The sequence below is a fragment of the Ischnura elegans genome, chromosome 1, assembly GCF_921293095.1.
Source record: "Ischnura elegans chromosome 1, ioIscEleg1.1, whole genome shotgun sequence".
Classification (NCBI taxonomy): domain Eukaryota; kingdom Metazoa; phylum Arthropoda; class Insecta; order Odonata; family Coenagrionidae; genus Ischnura; species Ischnura elegans.
This window is the reverse complement of record NC_060246.1, coordinates 85,040,982-85,064,862: the sequence shown is the minus strand read 5'-3', so window position 1 is coordinate 85,064,862 and position 23,881 is coordinate 85,040,982. Positions and strand designations below refer to the sequence as shown.

General features: G+C 36.5%; 1 protein-coding gene across 3 annotated transcripts; it reads left to right on the top strand.

Annotated features, from left to right (window-relative positions):
* Window positions 1-119: 119 nt before the first annotated feature.
* On the top strand, window positions 120-19,023 carry LOC124165141 (solute carrier family 35 member F5). 3 transcript variants are annotated; one of them, XM_046542449.1, is made up of 11 exons: window positions 120-206; window positions 581-728; window positions 818-964; window positions 1,032-1,088; window positions 1,424-1,558; window positions 4,817-4,969; window positions 8,369-8,551; window positions 11,901-12,054; window positions 12,163-12,322; window positions 16,923-17,255; window positions 18,169-19,023. In XM_046542449.1, exons 2-11 carry the CDS (start codon window positions 597-599, stop codon window positions 18,236-18,238), a joined length of 1,524 nt encoding a protein of 507 aa, XP_046398405.1. In that variant the 5' UTR covers window positions 120-206; window positions 581-596; the 3' UTR covers window positions 18,239-19,023. The 3 variants fall into 3 exon arrangements, with proteins under 3 accessions (XP_046398405.1, XP_046398419.1, XP_046398412.1); XM_046542463.1 differs by having other exon boundaries at window positions 122-206; window positions 530-728; XM_046542456.1 differs by lacking the exon at window positions 120-206 and having other exon boundaries at window positions 230-728.
* The last annotated feature ends 4,858 nt before the right edge of the window (window positions 19,024-23,881 follow it).

Genomic DNA, 23,881 nt, shown 5'->3' with positions numbered 1-23,881 from the left:
ATTAATTTCGCAGAAACTGCGACTGAATCGTGGGTAGCTTTCTCTTTTAAATTCTACGAATCGGAAAGATAAATCGTTAGGGCAGCGGCACGAGCGAATGTTGACACGCACGTCGCCATCTTTACGTAGATTTTTTAAACTAACCGCATTTGTATGTGACTTAACAGTGAGATGTCTATTTATCATAAGTTTTAAAGGAATCTGAGGTAATTATCTGTCTACAAATACTAAGAATCTTCAAATTTTTAAGTTTAACTTTTCATATTGGTTCTCGTAAGTGTTTTCTCCATCTTTTGTGTACACTACGTATCCGTGAAGTGTTGCTATATGTTTTCTTATCAGTGGCTAGTTTTTAGTATCTCTAGTTTGTTTGGACGACCATCAATTACGCCGAATAAATGGGTTTGACGTGTATGGTTGATGTACTTGAAAGTCCCTTTCGCTTGATACTTCATTATTTATTATTGTCGTTTTGATTGATTAGTAGACGATGTAACTGCTGTTTTGGCATTTTGCTTACGATTTTCAGCGAATTCACGTTCTAAGCGGTTCAGTTGATTTCTATATTTGTAATTCGTAGCGACTATGAAAATAAGATGACCGTACTTGTTGAGTTCAGAGTAGCACCAACTATTGGAATGCTGTCGAAATCACAACGTTTTATTCTGGGACTGTTCGTCCTTCTTCTAGTCGATATTATATGGGTTGCTTCTTCGGAACTAACGAAGGTAATTTCTATAACGTTTGTTACTTGATCAATGCATTCGTATTTCATCTGGTTGATATGTGTTCTCTTATGCCATTGTATTCTTTACAGTACATTTACCACAATGAAAATTTCGAAAAGCCATTCTTTAGTACATATCTGAAAAACTCGATGTTTTCACTTTATCTGCTTGGATTCATTGTTTGGCCCCCATGGAGGGACCACTGTGGTAATGGAAGAAACCCGACAACGTACATGGTAAGGAAGTGCACATGTGTGTCTCGCAATCATTCATGACAGATGCCTAACGAGTTTTTCATTTCAGTTTATTGATCCCAACTCGGACGATGAAAACTTCTACACAGAAGCTAACACTAGCCTGGTGAGTTGTCAATCTTCATTGTGCTCAGGAAACCATATGTTAGCCATTTTTAGTGATGAACAAACAGTTATTTCATTACATTATACAAATAGGTGTCCTGATCATTTGAGGTTATAGTAAATTTATTTGTGCCTCTAATGTAGACCTAATATTATGTGAAGTGATAAGGCAGTTGGTGAATAGCAATTATAGTAATTTATAGTGAAGAGGGAATCATATCCAATTATAACAATAGTTTATCTTTTATGTATTCCTTCTGCTTACTTAGTTTCTCCGTTTCAGTTGTCATGATTTTATTCAAGTTATGTCAATGAATAATATTTTTTATGATTCAGAGTGACCCAACTTTTGTACCCATCAAGTCTCCAGCTCTGATAACATCACCAACTGCCCAAGAGAAAGAATCATCTGGTGCTGATGACAGTGATGACTCATCTGTGAGATCTGTGAGGTTCAGCAAACTGGCTGAGGTATGAGTTTCATACATTTTAAATCATAATAATTCTTCTTTCAAGGAGAGTGGTGCAGTTTGTATTTATTACAGAAGTATCCAATTTTTTTATAAATTCATAACTACTGAAGTATTTTATTTCTACCATGTTAGTAACCATATTATCTCTCTGTATTACAAAAACGGCTCTTTATTTTGGTACTTATTTGGTAAGGGTGATCCATAGTTTAACGTATCTTTGGTCTTCCGTCAAGAAATGTATCACTCACTCATCACCCGAGATGTTTTTCTGCATGGAACTTGAGGATCTTTTGGTCTTAGAAAAACTGGCTTGGCCTCTTAATTATCCTATTTAGTTTGCTCTATAAATATAAAATTTCATTGCATTTCATCATTCACATTTCAGTCTTATTATTCCTGTGTATGGTTTTTTTAACCTCATGGTTTGAAAAAAGGGGCTTTCACATTCCATCATCAAAATTATCTGTGACCATCCTCATTGCATTCTTCTTTGTTTTATCATTATCGCCTCAATACCATGAAATCTCATGTTTGTGATTTCCTATAAAATTTTTATGGGGAATAAATCCCCAATTATCATCCCTAGGTTTGATTCTTATCACCTTAACTTTGGCTCTTCAGACTTCATGTAGAGTCTTCAGACTAGCTGGGCTATTCTGTAGAAGATAGTGGCTGTGCTATTATGACGAAGATACTATTATGGTGCAATATTACGCCCCCCCCTGATTCTCTATCTGAAAATAGAGGCCCCCAAGTGGAATTTGGAGTTGCTTTATAGCAACGGAAAGAATGCCAAAAAATGTGTTGGAAAATAGGATGGAAAAAATTACCCATCCATTACTAAGGTTACACATGGTGCTCAAATTCACTTAAGAGAAAGGCAATTACTCTGTCTGGAAAGGCTCGAATGCCTTTGAAGTCAGTAAAGATTTTATTAGATTTTTTCAAGCGACTAAGGAACTAAGGAGACACTTTTGCCAACAATTAAAACTGCCATTGCAGATAAGAGGTCGAAGTGGCTTGAAAACACACACCTAATTAGTAGGTTGTACGAGGGTCGTTCAATAAGTCTATAAAAACTATTTATTTTGGGTCAATGTTTTTATATTTCTCAACTTTGTCTTCTTTCAGCTATATATGCATTTTTATTGGCATTTTTCCAAGCATTTTAAGCCGTCCAAATAGTAGAATTACGGAACCTCCTCAAAATAGGCATTATTTTGGGATATGACCTACTTCTTAGACGTAAAACTTTGTCCACCAAGATATTATTTCAAGTTGGAAGATGAGAAAATGTCATTGAGGGTCAAATCTTGTGCTTACGGAAAGTTTTGTAACAATTGGAACATTGAATCCATAATTTTGACCACTGCAACTCCGTAGGTGCAGGGGCGGATACAGAAAAAACTCATGGGGGGGCGCTACATATCTTGAGTTGTCTTTACTTTTATTGTAATAAAAGATCACAGTCAAGTCACAGCCAAAGTATAAGAAAATTTTATTTAAAATGATTGTAAACATGTAAAAGATAATGCCACCTTATGATATGAAAAAGTTGCAATTGTGGTTTTGCAATGTTCGGCAATACGGGCGGACCCGCAAGGGGGGGGGCGCGCGCCCCCCATCTGTATCCACCACTGCGTAGGTGTGCAACCGTACATTGTTTTGTTGAAGAAGGAACATTTTTCTCCTCACAATGAGGATGCTTTTCTTAATTTCTACCATCAATCATTCCAATAACGAGACATTATTCTTTCCTGTTATCCCTTTTCTCTTTTTTAGAAATAAATGTAGATTATTACGCGTGCATTCCAAAATGTCATTGCTGTGACCTGACCACTCCATTTCACCATCTTCGCCTACTTAGGAGCCTGTTCACCTTCAGAATTCCATTGCTTCGACTGTTTTTGTCTCTGTAGTTTGTAACCTAGGTGATAAAAAATATAAATTCATACTACTCCTTGTGTATCAGAGGCTTTCGGATGCAGGTGTGTATTACGCTTTATCAAGTAAGCTTTCACGGCCAGAGTACATCATCAGGTGAAGAATAAAAATTGAAAAGATAGATGTCATATATATACTCCTCATCTCTCCTCGCACTTCCCTGAAGTGATGGCGGTAGAGTACAACTTGACATCAGAAGATCTCTCAGCCCTATCCTTGAGCGGTCAGCAAACTTTCCCTCCTGGTGACATTGTGGGTGGGTGATTCATTTTTTAAATCATTCTGGAAATATCCAGGCCATTGTTTCTTATAAAAGATTCTCTCCTACGTTTGGATGTGATAAATCCTGTTGATGTTCTTTTAATCGGGAAGTTATGGAGCCCCCTGTCTGTCCAACATAGGATTTCCTGCAAGTGCATGGAATTTTATTCACCCCTTTTATATTCAAGGGATAAAGACAATCGTTTGCTGAAAGAAACAGGTCCCTAAATCTTCTTCAATGCCCTGTGTTACATCATGATTCCTGCTTTTTTCAGAATGTGGGAAATTCTTTCAGTGGTTCTCTAAACATATAGGATGGTGGTGTAGGCGACTGACTTGGTGTTGTCCTTCTCTCTCTCTTCACAGTCTTGTGCTTTGTGTTTTTTAGGAATTCTTGAATGGTGATGGATAAAGGATTCAAAATAGCCATTATGTCTAAATGCTTCCTTCACATGGTCCTCTTTGTCCTCTAGAGCAAAGTTGTCGGACTCCATTTTGGTCTTATTCAGCAGTGTTTTGATGACAGATGCTTTCTGTTGAGGATGGTGGTGAGAGTCAGGCCGGCGAGAGTTGTCCGATGACGGCACAAATAGAGGGTTGAAGAACCCTGTGTAAGCAAGGTCTGCAGCCAATCGCTATCCCCCAAACATACTTCACACTTTCACCTAGTCATGTAACACTGTCACATACCTATGAAGTACCAAAATAAGCCTGAAATGCCAAAAGAAGCTCTTTCTTTGAATCACCAAAACAAGTGATTCTTCTATTGGTTCTTCACGCACGCCATCCCTTCCGGCTTCTTTCATGGAAGCCTTTTGTTTACATGTGACGTGGGCATTTCCCTTTCTGACTTGGCAACCTCGCCCCCTACCCCGAACTAGACCCTTATCTCTGACATCCATAATTACCTATTGTCTGCCCCTTGTATTTGGTCGCCCGAGTAGAATATTCTGTACTTGTATTTTCATGTTCCTTTTGTCCTATTGGTATGAATGATACATTTTTTTTTTGTTTATGTGATTGTTGATTTACTGATATTTGTTTCATTCAGGTTCGACATATGTCGGAAAGGGATGCTCGCGAAGCATTGCTGGCCAGGTTGTCTCATGGTGCTAGTTTGCGGGCTGGAGAAGCCGCAAGAAGAGCAGCAGGGAAGCTATGTCCATTGCAAGTTGCTAGGCTAGCTGTCACCTTTTCTATTATTGTAAGTATCACATACTAATGTGCACAAAGGTTAAGAAAAGACAGCTGTTTCACAAAATAAAATATATTTGCGACCGGTTTCGATACAGCGTATCATCATCTGGCAGGATGATACGCTGTATCGAAACCGGTCGCAAATATATTTTATTTTGTGAAACAGCTAAGTCTTTTCTTAACCTTTGTGCATCATGAAGGAGTTTCACCATGTTACGCCAACCACCATCGCACATACTAATGTGTTCGAAAATTGGCACAAGTTTTAACGCATTTTTAAAAGTATGAGTGCAATTTTTTTTCAACTTCCGATGGGTCATGATCAACAGATGAAGTGATTGATGAAAAATTATTTCATTGCTACATGTTGAGCACACTTGTGGTGTCCTTTCAACATAAACGCCTCGACAATTGAGGAATTGGTCGTGCCTGTGGGCAAGCTTTACTTCATCATCTTCATGGAATGTTGCCACCAATCCAATGAATTATGCCTTTGTCCTGAAGCTCATCGCCCGTTTGGAAATGGTTCCATCCAAGCCACATCTTCATTTCAGCATAAAGGTGGAAGTCCTCCAGCACTAGGTCAGGCATTGCACTGCGGGTGATCAAAAATGTCCTATTGAAATTGCTCAAGGAGCAGTTGGGCTGCATCAGCGCTGAGAATGTTGCTTTTATCTATTATACCCGTTACATTCCTGTCAGGAATTTCTATCAGTTTCTCTTCGCTATCAATGCTAGGAACTCAACAGCAACTACTATTGTTAGCAAAAGAAAAGGGTTTTCAGAGAGCAGGATGAATAGCTCTAGATCCTGGTTTTATGAACGCAAGTTCAAGTTAAGTGAGAAAATGGACTTCATGGCCTCAGAAATCTGATAGATTATTATATTGCTAGACCAGTTGATGTGATCCAAGCTTTGAAGTGCGTAGTGCTCCTATTGGCGTCTCAAATCACCACTAGCAGTGCTAGCGTCGGTGACGTAATTTTCCAAAATGGCAGACACATTGATGATAAAGTATGTTACTAGATTAGATCGCAACAAGCCTTATATGGCTATTTTGCTCCATCATCTGCTATATTTTTCCTTAATATCTATCAAGTTCATAAGTATCGTATTTGCACGTCACAGTGCAAAGGATTTTCCATATGTAGTGCACTTTTTCATTCAGTGTATATATCGTTTTTTGAACCACTCTCCATTAAATTGGTGCACATTGACCTATTCCGTTGGTTCTTTATTAACTCCATGTTAGAACTCTATCGTAATGTTTCAACTTGTAAAGCGTCATGGAAAACACTAACGAGTAACGTTAGCAAGTAAATAAAATAATTCCATTTTTTAGCAGGGATTCTGATGGAAATAAGGGGCTGGGCATAGCCATGCGTTAAAATGGAAATATCCTGCAGCTTTTGCGTCTGATTTTATTGTTTTACAAAGATCGCGGAAAACATCGAAGGATTATGAACTCACGCACGGATAATCCGCAACGCGGATAAGCTGCACCCCAATAATAGGGAGTCTGGTGTATATCACACATCTTGTAAGTTTTTGAGTACAGTGGAACCTTGATCTATCGTTTTCCAGGGGGATGGATGAAAAAAACTATAAATGCGGGAATGTTTGGCTAGGTTGCATATGCCCCGGGAAATGCTGGATTTTTGCGAATTATGATATTCATTAATGGATTCAAACGAGATTTTAGCTGATTACAGGAATGTTATTAATTTATCGAAACACTTCGGTCATATTGTTGATTTGACTTATATCTCTTTCAAATATCCTAAAGGAACATGCCACCTTGCTAAAAAAAATGTTAGCAATCCACTCGGCATTTGCACTGCTGTTATGGATTTCTGTCTGATGTAAAAATTTTTATCCATCAAATGCCATTTGAAGTACACGAATTTATGAGAGCAATGTGCATGTAATCCCTAAAACAGCCACTTTCGTCGATGCAGTGATTGGTTGTGAGATGGATCACAAAGGTCAAAAATAGTTTATTATTTGAAATGTTCCTTTCAGACAATTTAAATTTAATATAATTGAGTCAATATGTAAAGCATGAACAGTGTTACGTTAATCATCAGCAGCACGCCCACCTGACCCTCGTCTTCATCCCACTTCTTGTTTTCACCAGGTATCTCGCTCTACCCCCACCCCAGCCGTCATGTGCTAGCGGACAACCCGAGGCATTGCAATACTCAACACGCTTCTAGCCCATATTCTTTTCTTCATCTTCCATTATTTTCAGTCCATGTTTTAAAGTTCTCACTTGTTTCTCAGTCAAGGTCAACCAAGAGGGGAAGGGAAAATTAGAAATGAAAGCATCCGGGGAAGTGGAAGTAGAGATAGCATGAGTCATAGCCGGGCACTTGCCTGTGAAGACAATATGCCAGAAGTCCTGGTTTCCTATTACCGCTGCTGAGCAATGGCGTGATCGCGTGCCCGTTGCCTTCACGGGAGTTGCGTGTTCCTGTTTTCCAAGCATCGCCGTGCATGATCTCGCTCAGTGATCAAGGATCTGAGTCCCAGGCAACTTTTGCGAGATGTGGCGTGGTACCCGATGGTGTAGTTTCCAATGCTGCGTATTGCTTTTGAAGCATTCGTGCAAACCACGTTTCTGAATCCATGATCTTGCAGCCACAGATGCATGGTTTTCGGAATCTAGTTATTATACGGAGCTGTAAGAATACAAATACATTCACATTGTCGCCGCTAAAAAGATCACAGTTGGGAAAATAAAGCTGATAATTATTCTGGAAAGCAATCTAAAATAACTTAAAATGTGTGTAGATAATAATAGATTGATTGATTTACATGTATGATGAATTGAAGTGAATGTTGGATTATTCGTGCCACCTTTCCCCACCGGTAGTCCAGATAATGAGGAGTATGCTGTACTGTCATCGGCAGGAATAATGAGATTTCTAGTGAAGTAGCTTCATTATTTTTGAAATTATCAATAAAATTTTTAATGTATTTATCTATCGATCAACTAATTGAAATCACTTTTTAAGCAACTTAAATTTTTCTCTTTATGCACCATTGTAATTGATGGAGAAAATGATTTTTGTTTGTTATCGTCCACATTTATTATTGTCACTTTTTAAATATTTATTGAAATATTAATACATAATGCTAAATAAATTTAAATGCTCAAATTACTCACTTTCCACTTAACGTGCATTTGTTACTGAAAAACGCAATTTTTGATAGACATGAACTATTGTGAGTTAACATTATAGCAATTGTTTACAGGGATCTTAGCACTTACTGTATCAGACCTGTACTGAAGAAACCAAGATCTTACATGCCATTTGCCTTAAAATTTGATTTATGGACCTCCTGGTCTTGTTGATTTTTATAATTTGTGGCTCATAATTTTCTTTTTTTTTACTCTTTTCAGTGGTTTTGTGCAAATTATACATACCAGGTGGCACTAATGGAAACAGAAGCTGGGGTTGTTACAGTTCTGTCCTCCACAGCTTCTCTTTTTACTCTTGGTCTTGCTGCCGTATTCCCTTCATCTCCCTCTGATCGATTTTCATTTGCCAAATTAGCTGCTGTTTGTGTCAGCATTTGCGGGGTTGTAAGTATACTTTAATTATTTTATCCTTATTCTCTAAGAAAAAAATTTTTGCTTTGAATGCCTTGTGGTGACTTTGAATTTGTCGCCTTTACATTTGTTTTGGCCAGGTTATGCCAGGACTACCCTCACTTACTCTTGGTGTTCTAAAATTAAGTTGGTTTAATCATCACCATAATTGAATGCAAAATATCACAACTTCATACTAATCGAATGTAATCACAAGCAATAGACTGCTCTCTTAAGCTTACATGCAATGCATTTTGCTTGCACTGTAAAACCTCTATACAGTCGACCCCCTACAGAAAAATTGTTAGAAAATCTTCCGTTTTCAAAGTGATTGGTCTGGTCCCGGACCCAATCCACAATGCATGCAAAAATCCTCCCGTAACAAACCTCTCTATGCATGAAAACTCACTACAGCAAAGTCTGCGCTTGGGCCCAAAACATGAAAGTGCCCCCTAGAACAAATTATTGAGAAAAAAACATAGTGTTTTGACAGTACAGGTAATTCTTTCCATGATAAGCAGGGAGTAGAACTGCAGCAGAGGGTACCGCATGTTCACTGTTCCACTCTGAGCTTAGAAGGGTTCACATCCGAGACCCACAGAGCAGGGAGTATGGAGAAAATATGAAGCTCTGGCTTGGTGAAGTCAATTCTTGTGCTTCCCACCATAAGATTTGACCATGCTTTGCTACACATTGCTCTATTTATTGCTTCGCTCCGCCTCCTTCTAATGCTTTGCTCCGCGCAGCTCCGTCTATTGCTCTGCTTCGAGCAGGATCACTTGGCAAGTCATCACATTTCTCTGAACTCCCAATGCGGTTCACATGTCGAAACAGATCAACAGAAATTTTTCAATTAAATTTCGATTCCCATTGAGCATCCCTTATGGAAAACCAGCTTTACTTTCCTAAGTCCTTGCACTACTGTGTTCATAAATATAAATTAAATACCTATAATGAAGTTTATTTAACATTCCAAGTTGAATGGGATTCTGTGTTGGGTTACATTCCTGCTACCCTGGGAACAGTGGAGTTCCATGTTTTCCACTATAATGGTTTCAAATTATCTTTTGGTATCGGATTTTATTTTGGGAGATGACATCTGCATTCCAAATTGTTACCATGAAATATTACCAGTGCAACCAGAATTTTCAGAACAGCGATATTCACTTGTCTTCGTAGTTTTGACAGAGGGCCATCTAGTATCATAAAAGATGCGGAAAGGAGTGGGATCAGTTCTTATATGCCGCATTAATCTGAATATAGTCCCCTCTTTATTTCTAAAAATGCCTACGGTAAAAGTAAAGGGGGGACTATATTCAGTGCATTTCTTAAAATTCTCCTGAAGCTGAAGTCTCAAAATTAGGGGGGAGAACTATATTCAGAGGAGGACTATATTCGGAGAAATACAGTATATATTATAATCTGCCGATCTATATCAACTTAAGTTATTGCACTCCAAGAATAATATGGACACACTGCAAAATTATGGCGGACTTTAAAAATTTTTTTTCTCGGGCACCAATTTTGGCTTTGGAAAAAATTACACAATTTCAATTATAAATACTCAAATTGAAAATCACGCTGTGATAGCCGTGCTATTTGACGGAATTCTTGGATGCCCTTGTAAAGACGCAACCCACACATCACCTCCATTGATCGAAACCCCCTACAGCGTAGCCATGGTTTTTTCGGTCCCAAAAAATTTGTTGTATGGAGGTTTTACATAATTATTCCATTCATATTTGCCTCCAATTGCTACTTCAAGATGCGTAAATTAAGTTTCTTTTTAATTACAGGCATCCCCCGAGTTACGTATGTCTCGACTTACGTAAATCCGTACTTCTACGGATTTACGTAAGTCGAGTACTCGTCTACGTAAAAAGTAGATATTCGCTCGTACAACCTATGGTAGAAAAAATATCGATTAGTTATCGAGTTTTTTACGTGCTAAAAATAACAAAGTGACGCATATTTGTCATTCCTCGAAGGAATTTTCATTAATTTCTGTAGAAAATTCGCTTGTAAATCCCAAGTCAGCAATTAACGTGAAAATTTTCGGTTCTAGCGATGGATGTGGTTGCGCTCTTTCCTGTACGATACAACTAGTTATACAGCATGCACACCCGAACTGCGACTTTCAACTATTTAAAAATTGTATCCATAAGTTTGGACATTTCCATCTGTGGAATCAAAAGAAAATGAAGTTCAAGCAGAAATCTTTGTTGCGGAAAAGAATTGTTTAGTACCCACGTAACGGCATAGAAATTTTGAGTGTTGGCAATGAACGCCGCGAAAAGTTAAGAAAAAGTTGACACACGATATTAATTGCGTAATTGTTTACATGTTTCTGGCGGAAGATTTTATTAAGCTGCATTTTCTCGTTCTCTCATATTGTGTGAAACTGTAAATGAATATTGCATCATTGAAAGCTTTTCCCCACTAACTTTGTTTCACGTTAATGACGGAGTTGGCTGAATAAAAGCTCACTTTTAATTAACTTCGTGCTTTGGAAATACTCTTCGATGTTTCCAGCGAAGTAAATATTCAAATGATGATATTTTCACGTTATTTTATTGAGATATGAGAGAATGAAAGTATGTTTCCGTGCATGAAAGATTGAGTGAATGTATCTAAGAATATAGCAATTTACTGGTATTTTTTGTGTGTCATTTGCTTGTAATCCTAGACACTCCTTCTACGTGTATTATCTGTGACAGTGAAACCACCAGATTCATCGATAAACGTAATATATAAAAGGCAGAAGATATTATGATTATAGGTAGGTAGACAATGCATTCTTTGGGCCCTTAGATCGCAGTATAACATAATGAATCAATTTAAGTATTCTGTTCAGTAATGTAGCGTTGAGACACCGTACTTTCCCGAATCCACGCGATCGGTCAACTCTGGGAATAATATTACGCATTTTGATTGGCAATGCTCGAGATGCAACTCTCAGACTATATTAATGTTTATCGATTTTGTATCTAATAACGTAAGAATACGCGGTAGAGTTCATGAATATCGCAGTGAATTGAATGAAACTTCACCGAGAATTTACCGCCCATTTCTCCGCTGAGAATTTCACCGTGCCGATCGAAATATCTGAAGCCCTATCGCAAAGGTTCGACTTACGTAAATTTCGACTTACGCAGAGTCTGCCGGAACGCATCTCTTACGTAACTCGGGGGATGCCTGTATATTATTATGTTCTCATCCTTTGTTTGAATATGTTTGTCATATTGAAAAGTTGGTCTCGCTCTATAAAAAAAAATTTGGGGCCCATGGTATGTACCTTGTTTTTCATTTCATTGGAATGATTTTATTCACTTAAAATTTTCAGGTTGTTATCAGTCTGTCGGATCTCAAAGCAGGAATGAAAGTTCCAATGGGAGCCATAATGGCTCTCTTTAGTGCCTTCCTATATGCAGCATACCTAGTCTTCTTGAGAAGAAAGGTGGATAATGAGGATAAAATGGATATTCCTATGTTCTTTGGTAATATTTGTTTTCTACTATTTTTGAACTCGGCATGCTATGCTATTTAATTGTGAATTATAAACTCTTTCATTTCGTGTATCTTTTCAAGTCCTTGTTTCATTATAGGTTTTATTGGCTTGTTCAATTTCTTGCTCCTGTGGCCAATGTTTTTTATTCTTCATCATCTACATTTTGAACCTTTTGAATGGCCTTCCCGTCATCAGTGGGCTTTCCTTCTGGCAAATGGAATTGTTGGTACTCTCTTGTCTGAGGTTCTCTGGCTATGGTATGTTTTTGTTCACTGTCTGTTACATTTTAGATATTGCTTCAATGAAAGTTCAAATGTTGAAATTTGAGCAATGGATTGAAGAGTGATTTTATCTTGTTTGTTGCAAATTTAATTTGCGTTTTAAAGTATCTGCTAGATCAATCATCCTAAAAAGTGATTAATTTTTTTATCTGTTGAGAAATTTTTTTTTCCATGTTCTCATAACTACAGTGGAAGCCCCTTATAACGAGTACGGGGTATAGCGACAAGCTCGAATTAGCGACAGCTACCCAAGGAACCATTTTAAACCCTATGATTTAAATGTAAAATAAATTCGTATTAGCGATAATGGCTCGATTCCTCTCTTGCGCCATTCGTAATTACGACAGGTTGACTTTTTGACCACGTGCCACATCTCTGGAATTCAATGCTTTTAAAACGGCATTTTTTCCGCCAACGTCGACGTCTACATGTTCCGTATTCTCCTATTCTTCTTTCCTTAATAAATTTCTCGAGTACACATTTCATTGCTCTTTTGTCATCTCCCTCCCGCGCCTCCGCAGTGAGGTTAAAAATTATTCCGCCCGTCTGCTAGCACCATGGCTGGTAAACGCAAGTCCTTGGATTTAAAAACCAAAGTGAGAATTATTGCAGATCGTGAAAGTGGAGAGTGTTCAAAGAGTGAAATAGCGAGGCGATTTGGAATTAATAGATCGACATTGTTCACTATTTTAATGAAAAAAGAACAAATTCGTTCGAGAGTGCTTAAAGAAGGGCGTCCAAGCACTCAAAAACACCTGCGGCCCGGAGAGCATCCGCAGCTAGAAACTGCTCTTTTCTCGTGGTTTTTCCAGCAAAGAGCCGCAGGGATTCCTATCACCGGCCCAATGATGAAGGCTAAAGCTGAGTATTTGTGTGAGAGGCTTGGTGAAGACAATTTTAAGTGCTCGGATGGATGGTTTGCACGATTTAAAAATAGGAAGGGGATATCCCTTCACAAACTATCCGGTGAATCATCAAGTGTTGACGTTAATGCTGTGGAAGGCTGGGCTCCGGTCCTTAAAGATTATTTGGACAATTACAGCCCTTGCGATATTTACAACGCGGATGAGACGGGCATATATTTTAACCTTCTCCCGGACAAAACTCTCGCCACTCGAACGGACCCCTGCAAAGGAGGGAAGAAAAGTAAAGACCGCGTAACTGTTCTTTTATGCGCCAATATGGATGGTTCAGATAAGTTAAAACCGTTCGTGGAGGGGAAATCCGCCCATCCCCGATGTTTTAAGGGAGTTAATACTCTCCCTTGCACTTACGAAGCAAATAAAAATGCTTGGATGACGGCTGCTATCTTCACGCAGTGGTTATGAGCGTTTGATGCCAGGATTGGTGGAAGGAATAAAAAAGTACTATTATTCATTGACAATTGCCCAGCCCACCCACCAATAGAACTAAGAAACATATTATAAGACCGTGTAAGAAACGTTAAAATTGTGTTATTGCCGCCTAACACTACGAGCGTTCTTCAGTTCCAGTCAGCATTCCTATCAAAAAGTCTGCGCTACTGCCGCTAGAGGTCTCTACGTCCGCTGATATTGCGTCTGATTGCGTGAATCTCTACGAAACATAAATATTGCTAACAGACAAAGAGTGGACTTCATTTATCATTTGTCCTTCTATTTATTTGAAACAGTTTTTCACCCTTTCCACCGAAGATAATTGATATGACTAATATGCTTTTAGATGCCGTATTGCTGTTCGGTTTCATGATTCCGATAGCATTTGAGTCGGCTGTTTTGAAACACGATAGTAAACCATTCATACAGGCAGACTTGAAACATAAGAAGATTACTTCCACCTTCATTCCGCCGTTAACCTGAAAAAAGATAGAATTGCAATGCTCATGTGGAACCCTAAAATTTTATCACGCTCCTTTCGTCACCCACCCATCATTTTCATTACTACTCGGAAAGATAGAAGGTATGAATTTTTGAACAGATTCCGAAGTTTTAGCATTTAATAGACTGATGCATAGCCATAACTGGTAGTTATGACATGTATATTTGGAGCATCCAAGAAATAAGGATAATAACAGCTCATAATGCACAGTTCAGTACGAGTGAGTCTGAAGCTGGGACTTTTAAAATCGACTTCTTAATGCCTCGGCATATAGCATCCTGCATAATTACATATGATTTGATCATAGATTGCAAGTGAATATGATCATTAGTGAATTAAATGTTCAAAATAATGATTTAAAACGGCTATCATGCTGCAATTTTCGCCTCTCGGCATAAACAGCCGTGGTGACGCCTGATGAGTGATTTTTTTGTGACGATGTAATTGCATTCGGTAACAACGACAACTCACTATAGCGACAGATTTCTCTGTTCCCAACAGCTGTCGTTATAAGGGGCTTCCACTGTATTCATAGTAATAATACTCATGTTGAATGCAAATTCATTTTTAGAGTAGTAAGTGGCCCCATATAAGTAGATTAATAATAGTTTGTTATCTAGTGTATAATCTAACGTAATCAATTTGAGCGTGGACTGAATGTGGACTTTTTTGATGGGTATTGTTGAATGAAGGCCTTTTACTAGCCTTTTTAATCATTTAGATCCAATTATTTTGAAAATTCAAGAATTTTTGTAGGTATCCGTTGTCAGTTTATTTGTTGCACACATTGTACATATCAAATATTTTCTGGCTGGTTAGAATTTTGAATCATTATTTTTATATATTTTTCATGTTTAAGTGCTGCAGTTGTCTCTGAATTAGTAATACAGCTTTGAAAAAGGATTTTTCCTTCATTAACATAGTATCTTATGTGCATTAATAGTAATTAAAAGAATTAATCTGCTTGTTTGTATCATAATTTCTGTTGCATTCCCTAGAATGAGGCTGAAAACTAATCATTGCCCTTAACAAAAAAATTGCAATTATGGTAAACTTGTACACTGTGTTTTGCCTGAATCGACCACTAAGTAATCTAATTCCAATGGCAAATTTAAAAAATTGTATTTTTGACTCCAATTTTAGCTCATTAACCTCCTAATTAAGGATGAGTGGGTTCTTAAATTTTTTTGGTTCTCGGTTCTCGATACTCGGTTCCAAGGGTGAACTCTTATTATCTGAATTAATGGCAAATTTAAATGAACAACCACAAGAAGGGAATGAAAATAATTTCACTAAAGATGTAAATTGGCAGGAAAGCTCTGTAAAAAAAACTTAAGATCGTCTCCCTAGTTTTATTTGCCAAGCAAAAAATTTTAAATAGCACGTTGTTAATGAATGCATGATCAACCAATATGTCACATTACATCAGGCAGCCTCTGGTTTTTTCTCCAGGTTTTGATTCAACATTCAACATTTTTACCCTATCTGGGTCTATTCTATTCTTTTTTGGGAGAAATATTGCCATGAACAGGCATTCACTGAAAACAGTAGTGGTCAATTTTGATTTTGAAGGGCCGTGAGAAATATGCTTGGAGCACAGTTTACATACTGCATATAATCATCAGGATCAATAGGGAATCTCCCTCAACTTCTGACGACATCATCCGTTAATTTGGTGTAACTTGTGAGTCAGTTCAGAATATATCCTGTATTCTTAAATTGTGGCTGAAATTGACAACTTATTCGCATGATTCACTGTCACAGTTCTTATAACCTCAACAATAAACTGCTCAACACGCCGGTACAGCGACACCACGGATAAACTGGGCGGACATGAGTTAACATAAAATTGTAATGCAGTGTTGCATTCTACAGGATAACCACACCATTTGATGCCTTGCATAGGTTTACCAACTCACGAACATGCTCTCGGAAGGCATATTGTTTGTATGTCGAAGAATTAAAAAGAAGAATTAGTATGTATGTATATTCATGATTAAATTGTGAGACCACTCTTAGACAAAACGATTTTCCGCTGGCCGACGTTCACGGCACGGCACACGGCATTGCAGAAAGTGGTCTCGGGTCGTCTCGTCTGAGAGCCACCTGAATTTCACGTGAATGGCTACCGACAAAAAGGTGTTTCGTATGAAAGCAGACTCAATGTAGCATTGTCTGTATTTCACGCCGGAAACGGCCCATCATCGGGCTCAATCCACCAGAACTCAATCCTCAAAAATCCCTACTTCAGATATCTAAAAGTCGAATGAACACACTGAATGTGAGAGACAATAATAAAAATAAGTTTTTATTCAATGTGATATTGTGATTTAAATTAGGAAATAAAGGTACTCTTTTGAGATGCTTTGCTAAGATTCCTCTTTTCTTGCTATGGGAGAATGTATGATGGTGCATTATACCAAACTCTTGACTGTTGGTCAAATGTTTTTCTGTTGCTTCAATCAGCAAAAATAGTGTTTTATTACTTGCAATCCAAGTTGTGATAGGAATTTTTGCGTTTATACTATAACAGTTTCATTGAATCATTGCAACTGTGCCCACGTAAGGACACCAGCTATCAAGGATTAAATTTCAATACAAGTCAAATATTTATCTTCTTTATGCATTGCATTTGTTCATTTAATTTGCACTTGTTAGTTATGGAGATCATATGTATGCTACTATGCTTATTTATGTTTTCTACTATTTTTTGATGAAGGGGCTGCTTCTTGACATCCTCGTTGACTGCAACAAATGCTCTACTGCTGACAATACCACTGTCAACTCTATCAGATGTTGCCCTCAAAGGAGTGAAGTTTCCCATTTCTTTTTATTTGGGTTGCATCCCAGTTCTTCTTGCTTTCATTGCTGTGTCCCTCCTATCACTCAATGCCAACACTGCTGTTGTTTCTCTGTCTTCATCAACTCCAAATTTGGATCAGGAGTGTGGGGCCAAAAGTGTTCCTTTCAAACGGAGATGCTTGAACATATTGCATTGCCTTGGAACTGTTGGAATTCATGGTGATAGAGGAATTGGACGTCGAAATTTAAGGTTAGTTACAAAGAGGGATTATTTAAGATAAATTTGATCAAAAATATCTATGATTATAATAACAATAATAAATATATATACAATCAATAGCATAATGTAAAGAAATGGGTCCTATTTCTTTCAATGTTAAAATAATTTTGTTTTCAGTCTAATCAGTATGTGATTTGAGTCTTGAGTCTTATTTTCCTCAAATATGTCTGTTAGGTAAAATCTATTGATAGTATATATGAGACAATGCGCCCAACAAAATGTGCTCGTATGAATCACAAGCAAATGCTTGCTCACAGATTAGTATCTCAAGTACAAAAATCATTTTAAGCTTTAATCTACAACGAGACTATCTAGACTTTAATGTAATAGAGTATACTTTTTGGTTAGAGCATGAGGTTTTATAATGAAATATGATAGTTTCTAATTAAGGGTAAGTTTTAGCACTTATGTATATGTATTAAGTTTTTTTTTTATTATTTAATGCTTCTTTGCATAAATGGCAGGTCAAATAGCTTTATAGGTTTAGGTGATGAAAACTTGTCTAACCTGTAAAATTTAAAATGGCTACTTGTTATTTTAATAATGGGTGCTACAATCCTAAGCTTCATCAAATGAGCCTGATTTTGACTGATGATTTCCAAGTAACCTGGGTTTTATTAATTAAAATAACTTAATATACGTAATTATGATATAACTATAATACTTAATTTAATAACTTTAAATAATACGTACATAGTCCAGCCAGACATAAATTACTTATGATATATCAGATGAAGGAAACTACTCATATTGTGTAACTTCTACAAATTCATGATTCAATAAAAATTCTTACTTTCTTTATTGGCTATGGTAAAATTTTCTATTTATTTTTTGTTAGTGAAATGAGATACGCAGTTCACATTTTTTTTTCTTTCTTTCACAGAAGTCAAGAATGTGATGCTGAGCAGAGTGAATCCCTCATTGGCATAAATTCTGGGGACCATGAAGCTTAGAAGTGCTTTTTACTAAATGCTGTTGCTCTTATATCTTTCTGAGTATTTTATTCAGACTTTTATGAATGTGACTCTTACGAATTGGGAAATGTCAGACATTTCACTTTTAGATATCCTTTGTCTTTGTAAATTTCTGAGGTAAGTTTTAATATTTGAGCCTTAGAATATTCTTTTCAAACAGATTTTGAAGGTTAATTTTAAGTGGAATTTATTTTATGCTTTGACAATGAATAGATTTCTGGATGTTATCTGTAATAATGAAAGTTAGCATTTTTCCAGGGGAAAAAATGAAGTTACGCATACGTTTTATATGTACTGTACTATAATGTACATGAGAAATGAGTTAATCTTCTGGAAAATGTGTTTTTCGTTTTGGGATCTGGATTGATGCTATTGATGGTTTTAATTTGTTTTTTAATCTAGTCACTTGTTTGCATGTCCATTGGTATACACCCAAGGCTACTTGTATGTTATAGTTTTTGATATTAGTTTGCACATTTCCCCTTACTTGGAAAGCCAAAGATGTAAATATGAAGGTGTAATGAATGCAATCTAACTTCCCATGAATAACAGTATCTGGTTGATAGTTTATATATGTCAGCCATTGTTGCATTTATTGCTTATTTCTTGAAATCTCATCAGTCATAACTATTTTGATGATAGTGCTCATTCATATATTAATTCTTATTCATGACATGTGGTGTAGGTCTCAATTAGCAGCTGATGTAGTATTCTCTTGGATATTTCCAATGCTTCCCAAGTATGAATTTTCCTCTCTGTCATTGCATTGTAAGCAAAAAGAAAAATGGCAGCTGTTTCTTCTTTTGATGATATATTTTATTATTTTCTTTGATTGTAATTTGCATATTTTCTCTGTCAATTTGCATGTTCATCTATTCAGTTTTGGAGAATAGGATGTTTATATATTTGTGACTATTCTTTGGACCATTTCAGTGAAGGTGAGCCACATATATTCAGGAATCTTTCATTCAATAGCTGATGTAAGAGAGCTTTTAATTTAGGATATCTCGAAATCAGCATGAATCTTCACAGCCTGGGAAGGCCTCTCTAACTCTTTCATTAAGTTTAATTCTCCAAATTATGATTTATGAAAAAAGAATGTGCATTGGATTCTGGTTAATTGGGGCCAATCAGGATTGGTACATTTCCCCAAAATATGCGACTGTGTCATTTACCTTAAGCGAACTCCTTAATATGTAGGTACCAGAGTTAAGTCCTGTTTACACGATACATTAATACGTGCAAATTAATGTCTGATTGCATGAATGATTTTTGTCAACTGGAATGGAACATGTACAAATGCATGAATCAAATAAGAGCAGGATTTATTTTCTTCTCAAGCATTCGCACAAGTTGGGTGTTTACTCATTTCATTTTGGCATTCATTCATACATTTAGATATTAGCTTTTACGAGCTTATGCACGGTGTAAACAGGCCTTTAGATGCAGAAACAATTACTTTCTCATGAATTCTTTCCTCTATTGTGTCCTCAGCTTATTTATCAGTTGATGATTCTCTTGAATTATCCTGTAAATCCTATAGCACTATTTGGTAATGATTAATTTTAATACTCATTCCATCTCTATTGGATGACAATGACTGGCTGGTCTGTGGTCATTAATTTGATCCTGTAATGCTATGTCTAGTACCCATTATGCTGGCTAACCTCCACTTCTCTGTACACATCAATAAAGAAATAATCATTGGAAGTCTCACGTCAACAGAACTCAAATGGCTCTTAGGTTGGTTACCTACGATGAACGCGGGATGCATTGAAGTATTTACTGAGCATTTTTTAAATTACTTTTAGATTTAAAGGAGTGACTTATGTTGTAATTAAGAATTCTCACATTAAAAGTTGGATGTAATGCAGAGGGAGAATGTACAAGTTTCTGTAGTTATAAAAATGACTTTCTTCCTAGAAGGTGTGGGATCTGATCGGTGGTGCATTTAAATGGCTTTATATCCTTATTAACCTGAGAAAAATTAGGAGATTTTTAAAAAATAGTTTCTTTTGCCAGTAATTTATCCCAGACTTGTGGCCACCCTAGTTAACTGTTGCACTCAATAACCAGAATCCTATGTCTACTTCCAAGTTTTTTAAATGTCTTTGTCCAAATTTTTAATGAATTTGAATAGAAGGAAATTCAGATGATTTATTCCAGAATGGAGTACATTAAGGAAAGGCCAATTAATTATACCTTAAGTTTGGCCGAAAGATTTTAATGTGACAATTTTTTTCACAATATTCTATTCTCTTTCATTTTTATTTGACCTTTTGTCTGTTCTCCAATTCATTACCAGAAAAGGTTCACATTAGTGGGGATAGTAGTATCAGTTAAGCTTCCGTGTTGAGTTTTACCATGAACATCTCTGTCATCACATATGCAAACATGACAAATACCAGATATTTTGATTCTCTGAAATCGGCAGTTAAGAGCGTCGTAGAAAGTGTGTCATTTAGACTCACTTAGGTAGACTTCTGAATTCTCATACATTGAGTGCACAAATTATCTTTCAATTTTCCATGTCAAATTTCCAACTTTCAGTTTTTCAAAATTTGGTGTTTTCTTCTCTTTTCTGAAAGTATGTGTTCCATAGGCTTGTTAATATTGCAAAGAGCATAGCATAGTTTTGTTACAAGAAAACTATTTATAAGGAAGCTTGTGTCATCTTTTTTAAGTGGTTAGTCTGTTTTTTTAATCAATGTGCACATATTTTTTCATATAATGAGTATAATTTTTGGAAACTAAAAATGCATCATTATAAAATATTATATAAAAATATTTTTCAAGCATCCATCAGGCTATATAGAATTCATAATTGAGATGCAAATGCCTCTATGTGTTCGGATAAATTTCATTGTTTATCTGAGCTTGTCGTAACTAACTGTGACGGATAGTTACAGGGTCACATGTGATTAGAGTTGAGAAAATATCTGAAAATAATTGTCTCACCAGGTAACCTACTGATGCAATAATTTCAAATTTTCTAAACTTCTGCAGTAAATTTTTTTTGGTTAATTTAAAGGTTTTTTTTTGTTTTATTGAGTGAATTGGGTCACTCACTGGCATTTCTGTTTTTAGAGTATTGAAAGTGATCAAATTTTAAATGCTTCAGAGCATATGGTAGGTACCCATTGATCAAAGATTTTTGATGTGCATTTTAGTCGTGAATAGTTCCTCTAGTAACATTTCTCTGAGAAGTAGAACATTCCAGATCCATTGCAACGTAAATGTTTGTATGTTGAATGGTTTCGTTTTATGTACATGTTGAACTCAACCAATTATTGTGATGATATTCCTACCTTGTTGTCCATGGCTTGGGGGAATACAGTCATGGAGTAATGTGGTCCTGTAGGCACCTTTTTAAAGTGTTGCTGTCCAGAATGTGTACACTCCTTGTATTATTTGCATGAATTTTTTATAATGATTCTGGTGATTTGACTAGTCTTAAATGTTATTAATTTCTCTGATAATGCATTCCACACAAAGGGTCTGATAAATTTTATAAATAATCAAGAATTTGTAAATGTTTTCTAACTTAATTAGTCGATGGAGTTAAGAGGAGGTACAACTTGTGGCATAGTTTAGCTTGTTAATGAAATATCTCTCTGCTGATCAGTGGCCAAAAAGACTTGTGAAAACTTTTTATGAATGTGAAGCTGGATTTATCAAAATTTTAAATAAAAAGATAAGTGTAGAAATCATCAGGTAACTTTTGAACTGCTGAAGTCTTGTGTGATTAAGCAATGAAAATACTGTCGACAGTGATTGTGCCCTATTTCTATGATGGAAGATGGTCAACTTGATAGAAGGATCTTTTAATTGCATACATCTCTCAGTGTGATTGTTGAACTGTGTTAATAGCTCACTTTAAGTGCAGTGATATGCATATGAAAAAATATGATGGATGGCTCTCCACTAGTGCATCAACATTGAGTGTAGAAAATCATCCATTTCTCTGTAGTTCATATGGGTGATGTACACTGTAATTTCATCTTGCTGGTATATTTAAAAATTTCCTTTGAACAAACTAAAATAAACTGCAAATGGTATGCTCTTGGACATAGATGATATGCCACTGTCTCAAGCAGGGCATTCTGTTCACCATGTACTTGTAAACTGTTCTCAATCATTTTCTATCGCAACACTTTCATAATCATTCCCTCATATATTGTAGTACAGAAGCATTGCACAATTAATTACATAATTTTTTTACCAGGAAGCAGCTGATATATTCCTCCCTTGCTGTGGTTTTCATGTATTAGCTCTTATCGTTGTAAAATCAGACATCATTTGAAAAGGGGCTGCTAAAGGAAAATACCAAAAATGTATGTTTTCTGTTTTTCTAGAAATGAGGAATGCCTACAATGCACACTAATGAAAACCACTGTTTATAGAACTCTGTACTGATGAAATATTTCAGCATGTGATAATAATGCTCTGTGATATTATTTTCTTGTCCTTTAAGTTTTTAGTGAGTTATTCTAATTTGACCATGTTCTTCAAATGTTATGTAGTATTACACATAGTTTCTTTTTGTGCTGGTTATCTCAGGATGGCATTTAACTTTTTTATGAATGTTGACATTGATGTGATTGTACACGTTGTGTATATGTACTTCATTGAAATGGAAAATTAGTTAAAAAGTGCTTTGAAAGAAAGCATCCTTAGGGTGAATTAATTGTGCCTTAATAAGTAGTTATATTTTAACACTAGGTTGCTGTCTTTGATGTTTAGCCTACGTGACAGTGATTGTTTTTATGCTGTTTGTAGTAATATTTATGTTATTCCATTATTTGCCTTGTATATTATTCAATACATGTACTTACATTATCACATGTATCCCTTTGTATTTAAATGGCTCACTTAACCCCTGTGAAACTTTTTGGTGGAAGCACACAGTGATACATATGTAATCGTTATTCCTCAATGTTGTAAGTAACTATGAATTTAACGAAGTCCTGGTAACAACTTCTTTGAAGAAATTTTTTCAACTGATTCTTCCCATGGTGACCAAAGTATATAATAATGTCTCTTATTCCTGATTTATTTCGATAGTAAGGCATTCTTAAATAATGGCAGAAATAGGATTTGTGTGCTGAAGTATCTGCTAGATTCCATGTATTTTTGGCCATTCCCGAATTTTGTCGCAATTATAATTTTGGATGATTGTTGCCATATAAATCCATTCCTTTTTGTTAAAAATAAATTTTGATGTTGCTTATTTTTATTCCGTTTTTCCTTGAAGTTTTTTCTCCATGCACAGCGGTTAACAATTGAAACCTTAAATTTCACAACAGTACGAGTCCAATAGGCAGGGATTTGGGACGAAGTGTTTTTGCGTATATATTTGGGGCTACTATACCATTTTCCCGAACTGAAGGCGGCTGGGTGGAAAATAGAAAGTAGCCAATGGGAAACGCTGCCCCTTCCACCTCTCCGTTCCCCTCCATCCCCTTCCCTTTTCCACTCCGCTCCCCTCCATCCGGCCGACCGGCGTTGCCAGCCTTGGGAGTAACGGTACTTTCGGGGGCGGCAGAACGAGCGCCAAAGCGATCTCCAAAGATTCGGCTTGGCAACACTGCCAGCTGGAGAGCGATGTTCACTGCTCGGAGT